The 10062-nt window shown below is 45.3% G+C and overlaps 1 protein-coding gene across 1 annotated transcript; it reads right to left on the reverse strand.

The window, feature by feature from the left end:
- Positions 1-2151: 2151 nt before the first annotated feature.
- On the reverse strand, positions 2152-5093 carry gbp (glycogen synthase kinase binding protein). Its single transcript, XM_061821171.1, has 2 exons — positions 5051-5093; positions 2152-4357 (listed from the first exon to the last, which is right to left on the reverse strand). Exons 1-2 carry the CDS (start codon positions 5076-5078, stop codon positions 3675-3677), a joined length of 711 nt encoding a protein of 236 aa, XP_061677155.1. The 5' UTR covers positions 5079-5093; the 3' UTR covers positions 2152-3674.
- Between the last annotated feature and the right edge of the window lie 4969 nt (positions 5094-10062).

Raw genomic sequence — 10062 nt, forward strand, 5'->3', positions numbered from 1 at the left:
TCACATAATTATGTGAAACGCGACCTTTTTTTTTGGGGGGGGGGGGGCTAATACGCTTCCGTACAGACTCTTAGACATTTGTAGATCCAAAAGTAAAAATGATTTTTTTTTGGGGGGGGCGGTGGGGAGGCATCTTTTATATACAATATGTCTATTGTGTGTTTCTTGAGACTGAACGTGCATTTGGACCTGGAGACTGTGAACAAATTGCCCACACTGGGATCTATGACGTCTTATGTGTCTAAATACCTGTTTTAATAACCGGACAGATGGGGGGGGGGGGGGACAAAAAAATATATGTACATAGGCAACAAAAACAATTTCCCTTACGTTCCATGTCATAAAGTACAGATAAGTGTTTTCGGATGGAGGGAGAATGAGTAAAAAGACATTATAAAAATACTCAAAGAAAGTAGCGAGAAAACTACTTTAGTGTAGTCATCAAAGCATTTGTATTTTGTTACACCTGACCACCGCTAACAAAATATGCAAAACGTAAGTATCTTGGTTCTAAAGAAGCCTTTTTATACATTTTTATCAGTTAGTTGGAGTATATTCGAATGAACAGAATTAGACACGGTTCATTTAGGTATACAATATATATGAATATATTGGGGACCAAAAAAAAGTGTTGAGGTGAAGTGGTTGCACAAGTATGAACAAATTCCCATTCAAAACACGTTCAATGGGAGTCTGCACACGCCTGCCGCCTTTTAAAGTGCCTCTGATTAAATAAAAGTGAGGTTCAGATGTTCTAGTAGGATTTCCCAGACATTTTTCTCGTCAGATCTTACAAGAGCAGCCGCAGAAAGCTTTCACAGGAGCTGAGGGATCTCTTACGTGTTCTCTGGTCCTGTGTTGATGCTCCATATGTGTTAAAGTAGCAGTGTTTTAAAATTTATAATTATCATTACGCCTATGCTGATTTACATTAGCTGCTCTATTGGGTCTAGCAGTATACAAGCATTAATCTAGTGGACTTTCCATCCATTTTCTTAGCCGCTTATCCTCACAAGGGTCGCGGGGAGTGCCGGAGCCTATCCCAGCTGTCAACGGGCAGGAGCAGGGTGACACCCTGAACTGGTTGCCAGCCAATCGCACGGCAGATCGAGACAAACAGCCACACTCACAATCACACCTATGGGCAACTTAGAGTGTCCGATTAATGTTGCGTGTTTTTTTTTTTAATGTGGGAGGAAACCAGAGAAAAGCCACGCAGGGGCGGGGAGAACATGCAAACGCCACGCAGGCGAGTCCGGGATTGAACCCAGGACCTCAGGACTGTGAGGCCAACGCTTTCCAACTGATCACCGTGCCGCATAGTTGATTTTTGTTCGATAAAATGATTTAAAGTCTATTTAAATGTAAATTGTCTAATCCTAATCGGGCACTCGAAATTGCCCCTCGGCGTGATTGGGAGTGCGGCTGTTGTCTGTCTCTATGTGCCCTGGGATTGACTGGCAACCTGCCCGCTGGGATAGGCTCCAGCTCTCCCCGCGACCCTCGTGAGGATAAGCGGCAAAGAAAATGGATGGATGGATTTCTAACCAAGCTTGAAGCCAGCACGCTTTGACTCTTATTTGGAGAACTGTGTGAGTGAGTTTTTTTTCTTCCTAAAAATGATGTGATTTGATTATTTCCCATTTCTTGACAGTGCTGTTTACAAAGTACATTTAAAAGTATTTGAAGCATGTAGTTGTGAGTAAAATATCTTTAAAAAAAAAAAAAAAAAACGACTGTCATATGTGGCAGTTTTTCACCTTAGTGGTTTGGTATGACGTATATCCCGTAATAAATAAAGGTTACACTATGTGCTTTACCATTGTCCCAGTTCTTTAAACGTAATTACTTAATTGCGGGGAAAAACAGCTCACCTATTTCTGTTTCTGTACTAAATGTGGTTAGCGGTGTTTATTTCCTTCCAGGGTTGGGGAAACTTCCTCTTCTGCTGGGAAAGATGATGACACACATTAACAATCAGCGGCAGAGGGAGCTGCTGGAAACAACACGGACGACACTGCAAAACATGTTCCCCCCCCCCCCCGCCTGTTGCGCGCATACACATTGTAGTGGAGGGTTAGTTAGGGAGGGGGGGTATTTATAGGCCCATAATGAACATGTGTCCTCCAAAACCACGTTGGTTGCTCACACACGCGGAGAAAGTGTCAGGCTGACACATTTTCAATATAGTTTGAGTCACAACAAGGCGTTCCCGGAAGTCAAGGAGAGAGAAAAACAAGTTTGGAAAAACAAAGTGTGTTTATTATTAAGACAACCCAAAAAAAAAAGGGGCCTGAATACTCAGGAACATTATCAAGATACTTCGTTACGAAGCAGTCGTGCATTTTTCTTGACACGGAGCACAAATACAAAAAAAAGAAGAAAAAAAAATAACAGCAGAACTTGCTGACGGAATTCCAAAAAGGTGTAGAGCACCACAAAAGTGTTGTCATGTGACCGTTGACCACCCCCCCCAAACAGAACCAAGTAATAGGAAGTAAGCCCTGTGGGAATTGGCCTTACTTTCTCATGGGCGCCCCCCCCACTATCCCACATATTTGCTCACCGGGATCCCCTTTCAGATACCTTGAGGCTCCCGTCCACAACAGACTTTTTTTTTGTTGTTGTCATGCTGCTTGGCCAAGGGGAATAAAAAAAAATATATATTTATATGTATATATAATAAATTCTGTACTCATCCCAATGTAAGGTCCCCAGCCAATTGCACACATTTATAGACAATTTAGCAGTCTCAAATTAAAGGTAACACTTTTTTTGTTTGTTTGTTTTTGGGAGGGTGTGAAAGGAAGTCGGAGTAACCACAGAAAACAAACCAAAAAAAAAAATACACACGAGGGGGGGGGGGGGGGGGACATCTGGAGCCGGAATTCGAAACCCGTACCTCTGAACTGCAAGGCGGAATCGCTAACCACAAACAGCATCCGCGTTGTGTATATATATATAAAAAAAAACTGCTTTAGAAAATAAGAGACAAAATTGTGTCTTAGTTGAGGTTTTGAGTGGTGAAAGTAGCTGCTCCGAGGGAAGTTAAAGGAATTGGGGGGGGGGCGAGAGAGAAAAGCATGGTACACATTTGCTTCCTCTCTCCTCTCCACGAGTGTAAACAAAATGGCCACACATACAACACTAAACTAGCGTAACCGTCCTCCACGATAAAGTTCATGTTTTTGTTATGGATATTGGACGAGGCGAGAGGTTTGTCCTCCGGCCGCCGAACACGAGGACAGATTAAGGGAGAACTTGGGACAAAACAAAACGTGTTGACGGGTGTACGGGGGTCGCTTTCTGGGGAGTCTTGAAAATGGCGTCCATTTTACATTTTAAAAAAAAGGCCCCATGTGAAATGTCATTTCATTAATGGGTAAAGGTGGAAATGTGGATGAAAAATGAGAAAATCCCGGTTTGTTCGAAGCCTCTCTGACGCCCCCGAGCCTTGCAGCTCGGTGGGGGGGATTTTCAAACATAAACAACACGGCTCATTAGCCGGGCGGCTAACTGGCAAGCTAACAATTTGCCGCTGACGCAACGGAGCCGAGGTTCCGAACAAATAGAACGAAATTGGGGGGGGGGGGAGACACAGGTACCGGTCTTGTTGAGTTCAACTTGAAAGTCCAAAGGAGGACCGTGGACGGGGGGGCAGTGTTTGAAGCCTGTCAGCACGGCACGTTGTCCGCCGCCTTGGAGAAGTCTCCACAATCCGCCGCGGAGAACTGCAGCCGCCTCACGGCCTCTTTAATCAAGTTGCCCGACAAGATTAGCTCTTGTAGCAGCCGGTGCGGGTCGTCCTCGTCGGCGTGAAGCCTCTTTTTGTTCCACGGCTTGATTTGGTCCCACTCCTGGTCGCTCGATCCGGGGATGTGGTAGGGGCTCGCCCGGCTGCTGCCGCGGTTCCGCAGCCGCATGCAGCAGCCTTGCCGCTTCGTTACCGGCGCCCCCGCGGTGGTGGTCGCGCCTCCGACTCCTCCCCCGCCGCCGCCGAGGACCCCCGCCGGGTTGACCAAGCTCCCCACGCCGGGGTTGAGACTGTGCATGCAGGCAGTCTTCTTCGGGTGGCCGCCGCTATTGTTATGGAGCTGCAGCGCCTCGCCGATTTTCGTAACCAGCGCGTCCACCTCTTTGGGGTCGACGGTGACGGACTGCTCCAGGAAAATGTAGTTTTCCTTTCGACAGGGCATCGTGAACGCCGGTGGTTGTTTTGTTGTTGTCGTCGGAGATGAATGAGAGAGGCGCCGCTCCTCGCTGTCGCCACGCCGCCAACCACCAACAAGCTCCGTTGATTTGTAAACAATGGATGACGTGTGAGACGGGACGTACCAAAACTCCCGCCGAGGGGGAGCTGTGGGATGTTTTGAGATGAAACATCCGACTAGTGTTGGCGAACAGTCGGCGCGATTTTTTTTATAGACACACTCACGTTTTTGAATTCTTTTGAAAACAAGCAATGTATTTAATATTGTAGCTCTGCCTGTTTATTGAAGCAACACCTTAAGGGCGACCCACCCCACCGCGCTACTATTTTTGGACTCATCTCGCTGAAATATGGACGTTACATAACTCCTAACTGCTTGTCAAGGGGACCCAAACAATGCACATTTTCGGTATTTCGGTAACAGGTCGAAGAAAAGCAACCAGTTAACGTATATCTATCTATCTATTATCTATCTATCTATCTATCTATCTATCTATCTATCTATCTATCTATCTATCTATCTATCTATCTATCTATCTATCTACCTATCTACCTATCTACCTATCTATCTATCTATCTATCTATCTATCTATCTATCTATCTATCTATCATCTATCTATCTATCTATCTATCTATCTATCTATCTATCTATCTATCTATCTATCTATCTATCTATCTATCATAGGCTGTGTGTCTGCAAGGACGTATTTAACGGACGTAATTTGTACGTGTTGAGACATTTTTCTTACTCTTACCTGACGAGAAAGATAGATAACTCAATTCCCCCCCCCCCCCCTCCCCCATATATATATACAAGAAGAAGAGCTCCCTTCAGGTTACCATTTGGCTCGTGTTGCACCGTCTCCATGTGTGAAGCTGCTTGTCAACAAGAGCTAAGAACGTGACTGGTCCCCACTAACCGGTAGGAGGGCGCCTGGGTGCTGAAATTGTAATCGCTCCAAATTAAAGCGCACGTGACGCCGCTCCCCTTGGCTCCAAACCGACGTTTCAATGTAAACAAACAACTGCAGCTTTCTACTAGCTGTGAGTTTTTCCGCTGGCGAGTAACACACACACTCAAGGTGTGGTTAAAAATTTCTCTCATTTTTTTATTGCCGTTTGATCACATCCAGCGAAGCCCCATGAAATATTTGCATTCCAATCATATCCCAAAGAAACAAATCAATGTTTTTTTCAGTGACAAAGACAGAAAAGCAACCCTATAGTGTTCCATTTTGCAAGGGGGGCAAATAATATTGCACGCACAACTTTTCGGGTTTTTAGTTGTTTAAAAAAGTATAAAATATCCAATACATTTCGTTACACTTCACGATTGTGTGCCACTTGTTGATTCTTGCCCCCCCCCCCAAAAAAGTTATATTTTTATGTGGATTAATTGGACACAAATTGCCCGTAGGTGTGATTGTGAGTGCGGCTGTTTGGCTCGATGTGGCCTGCGATTGGCTGGCGACCAGTTCAGGGTGTACCCTGCCTCCTGCCCGTTGACAGCTGGGATAGGCACCAGCACTCTCCGCGACCCTCGTGAGGATAAGCAGCAAAGAAAATGAATGGATGGATCTTTATGTGGCAGCACGGTGGATCAGCTGGTAAAGCTTTGGCCTCACAGTTCTGAGGTCCCGGGTTCAATCCCCGTGCCTGCGTGGGTTTTCTCCGGGCACTCCTGTTTCCTCCCACATCCCCAAAACATGCAACATTAATTGGACACTCTAAATTGCCCTCAAGTGTGATTGTAAGTGCGCGACTGTCGTCTGTCTCAATGTACCCTGCGATTGTCTGGCAACCGGTTCAGGGTGTACCCCTTCTCCTGCCGGTTGACTGCTCGGATAGGCTCCAGCACTCCCGCGACCCTTGTGAGGATAAGAGGCTAAGAAAATGCATTATTTTTGAAGCTTGAAATGTGACTAAAGATTGAAAAGTTCAAGGGCGCCGAATACTTTCACAAGGCACTGTACAGTGCTAAAGGGCACTAAAAAGACAAACTGTGCAATCTTAAAAGTTGTAAACAAAATTGAAAACTCTATTCAAGACGAGACATAAAATGTGCGGCTTTGTGCGTTGGACCTTTAAAAATAGCCCACGTTCACGATTCGCGAGCACCTGGTTGCAGCACCCAGCATGCATATGCCGACAATAGCGTGTGTGTTGCCGTGGGGAGTACGCGGTGTTCAGTTGTGCTTTCTGAGAAACGCCACAGCTCAACCCGACGCTCCAGTCAATGAGAGCCCTCGTCACCATATAAGGAGCTACTATGGCCGCCAGCGCGTGGCGCCGGGAGCCAATCGTAGGGGCCCTGACTCATGCTTCCTGTGCGGCTCGAAGGGCGAGGGGCAAGTAAGAAGATGGCGGGGGATTGGGGATTGGGGAGTGGGAGGCGAGGCGCGGTTGGGAGTGGTACCAAAAAATGTTGGACATGCGAGTCGGTGCCAGCAACGGCGGCGAAGCCAAACACCACACGCCAAGCGGCCCCATCACGTTTTTAGTAAACACAAAACAACTTTTACACTCATGAGGAAGTGAGTCAGTGAAAGCCATGTTTAATTTTGACTAAGTGGAAGTGTGTATGCAACAAAGTTTTCAACGGAACAAAAGAAATCCAAAACAAGGCTCCTTTCGGCTGTTTGTTTCCATGACAAAGCACGTTTTGGAGCCTGAAAACTAAACAGTAAGAAGTAGCCTAAAAGTGAAAGTTGAGTCAAGATGATTCCCTATTACAATACTCAGTTACTTAACTGCAGAGGGAGCAGGGTTTGATTAGAAAGGAGCAGGGGTCATTTGTCCAAACGCATTTTAGGAATAAAAAGAAACAATGTTATTAGTATATTTCAACTGATATCAACTAAAAGTGTATCCATCCACCAACGTTCTTTGCTGCTTATCCTCACAAGGGTCGCAGGGAGTCCTGGAGCCTATCGCAGCTGTCAACGGGCAGGAGGCGGGATACAACCTGAACTGGTTGTCAGCCAATCGCAGGGCACATGGAGACAAACATCCACACTGACAATCACACCTAGGGGCAATTTAGAGTGTCCAATTAATGTTGGATGTTTTTGGAAAGTGGGAGGAAACCGGAGTGCCCGGAGGAAACCAACGCAGGCACGGGGAGAACATGCAATCTTCACACAGGCGTGTCCGGGATTAAACCTCAGAACTGTGAGGCCAACGCTTTACCAGCTGCCCCACCATGCTGCACAAAAGTGTATAACTAACCAAAATAAAAAGAATTGTTTTGAACCCAAACAGCATTGAGGATGCGCACAACGTTGTGGAGCGGCCACATTAGTCTAGTGGAACTAGCAAATTGTCGGTGAAGATGCAATCTCAAAACAAAAATATCTTTTAAACTGCACGGGGAACTCCTTCACAACATGAATGTGATCGGCACACAACACTGTGGACCAATCACATATCAGAGTCTACTGGATGGCTAATCGTGGCTATAAAATGATGGACACACCTTGTGGAACGACCAACTGGAACTCTGATTAAAGATGCTGCCCTCACACAGTGTAAGATTATTTTTAAGACATTGAGTGTGAACAAAAGTAATTTATAACAAACATAGTCGCGCACAACATTGTGGAGCGATCACATGTCAGTGTCATATGAACGAACGATAATAAAAGCAAATTGAAGACGCATCTCCACACAATGTAAAATCTTTTTTAATACTGTGAGTGGAAGAAATTTACAAGGTAAACGTGGACACACACAACATTGTGGAGCGGCCAAGTCATAGTATAATAATAACTGGAATTCTAATTAAAGACGCTGCCCTCACACAGAGTAAGATCATTTTTTATACTGTGTTTGAACAAAAGTAATGCATAACAAATATAGTCGCACACAACATTGTGGAGCGATCATATGTCAAAGTGTCATACGAACAATGATGAAGGCAAATTGAAGACATCTCCACACAACGTAAAATCCGTTTTAATACTGTGAGTGGTACGAATTTACAACATAAACATGGACACACAACATCGTGGAGCGGCCAAGTCATAGTATAATAATAACTGGAACTCTGATTAAAGACGCCGTCCCCACACATTGTAAGATCATTTTTAATGCTGTGTGAACAAAAGTAATTTAGAACAAACATAGTTGCACACAACATTGTGGAGCGATCACATGTCAGAGTGTCATATGAACAATAATAATGAATGGAAATTGAAGACGCATCGCCACACAATGTAAAATCTCTTTTAATACTGTGAGTGGAAGAAATTTACAACGTAAAGATGGACACACACAACATTGTGGAGCGGCCAAGTCATAGTATAATAATAACTGGAACTCTAATTAAAGACGCCGTCCCCACACAGTGTAAGATCATTTTTAATGCTGCGTGAACAAAAGTAATTTATAACAAACACCGTCGCGCACAACATTGTGGAGCGATCACGTCAGAATGTCATACAAACAACAATAATGAATACAAATTGAACATGCGTCTCCACAGAATGTAAAATCTGTTTTAATACTGTGAGTGGAACGAATTTACAACATAAACATGGACACACACAACATTGTGGAGCGTCCACTTATGTGACAACTGAAGTTAGTTTATTCAGCAAAAATGATTAATCTTTAATCCTGCACAGGGAACCTTTTTTACAGAGTTTAGTGGAACACAAATAACAGCCATTGACTCTTTAACATCATGTTAAAATGGTGTCAGCCATTGTGAAGTGAAACAATTCTGCTTCGTTTGAAGTGAATGCGACTGGTGAGCACATTTTTGTTTTTATGTGAAACCGAAAAAACAAAACAAAAAACAACTGTTAGCACAGAGCTTGTCAACAACATCAAAACACAAGAGTGAGATTAAACGGTAAACCAAATCCAGTAATTAAGCTTGTTTTTTTTTTTTTTTTGCCCCGTTTGTTTGTCCTGACGTGTTGCCGTCCATCTGCTGACGGGATTATAGCACAAACATAGCCGGATCATTCTCGCCGCACGTGTTTGGATCGCGCTTATGTTCATTTATAGTGGCAGATGTCGAATAAATTATGTTAGAAGTCAACTATCAAGAGTGTGGCAATAAATAAACTGAGAGCGAGTTCAAACTCGTGAGGCGAAGCGAAGCGATTTTGCTTGCTCAATCGCGGGGGTCACACGGTTCGTCAAAAGGCACAAGCGCAGGATATGATGTCACGCAAAAGCGGCTGCAGCTGGACGCCGTTTTATTGTCGCGCGCTCTCCCGATTGTAGTGTTTCTTGTTTGCTTTCATTCCCGCAAAACAATGGGCGAGGACGTGTGAGAAATGAGCACGGGCGACGTCAACGGAACGATCGTGTGATCCGCCGCGGGGACGTGGCCCTCCGGAGCAGAGGAATGCGCCGGAAGCCGAGTAGAAAAGCCTGTTTGTGGCCAATCGGGCCTTGCCCCCCCCCCCCCCCCCCCCCCCCCTCAGAAAGAGACGTGAGTCATCTTTTCAACGTTTGCTTTGAAAGAGGAAGTGAAGCTGGCCCGGTGAGAAGAACGAGGGCAGGCGCTTCCTCCTTCTGTTTGTTTACTCGGGAGGGAGACGCACGAGGCGACGGGCGAAGTTATGATTCTCCGCACCGTGTGCATCATAAACTGATCAAGTTTATTACCACTCCGATGTTTGCTGACACAGGCGCAAGCACATCCTCAACTAATCGAAAAAAAACCCACACACACAAACTAGTGTCTGCTATTCAATGCATCCATTTTCTTTGGCGCTTATCCTCACGAGGGTCGCGGGGAGTGCTAGAGCCTATCCCAGCTGTCCACCGACAGGAGGCGGGGTACACCCTGAGCTGGTCGCCAGCCAATCGCAGGGCACATAGAGACAAACACCCGC

The sequence above is a fragment of the Syngnathoides biaculeatus genome, chromosome 5, assembly GCF_019802595.1.
Source record: "Syngnathoides biaculeatus isolate LvHL_M chromosome 5, ASM1980259v1, whole genome shotgun sequence".
NCBI lineage: Eukaryota > Metazoa > Chordata > Actinopteri > Syngnathiformes > Syngnathidae > Syngnathoides > Syngnathoides biaculeatus.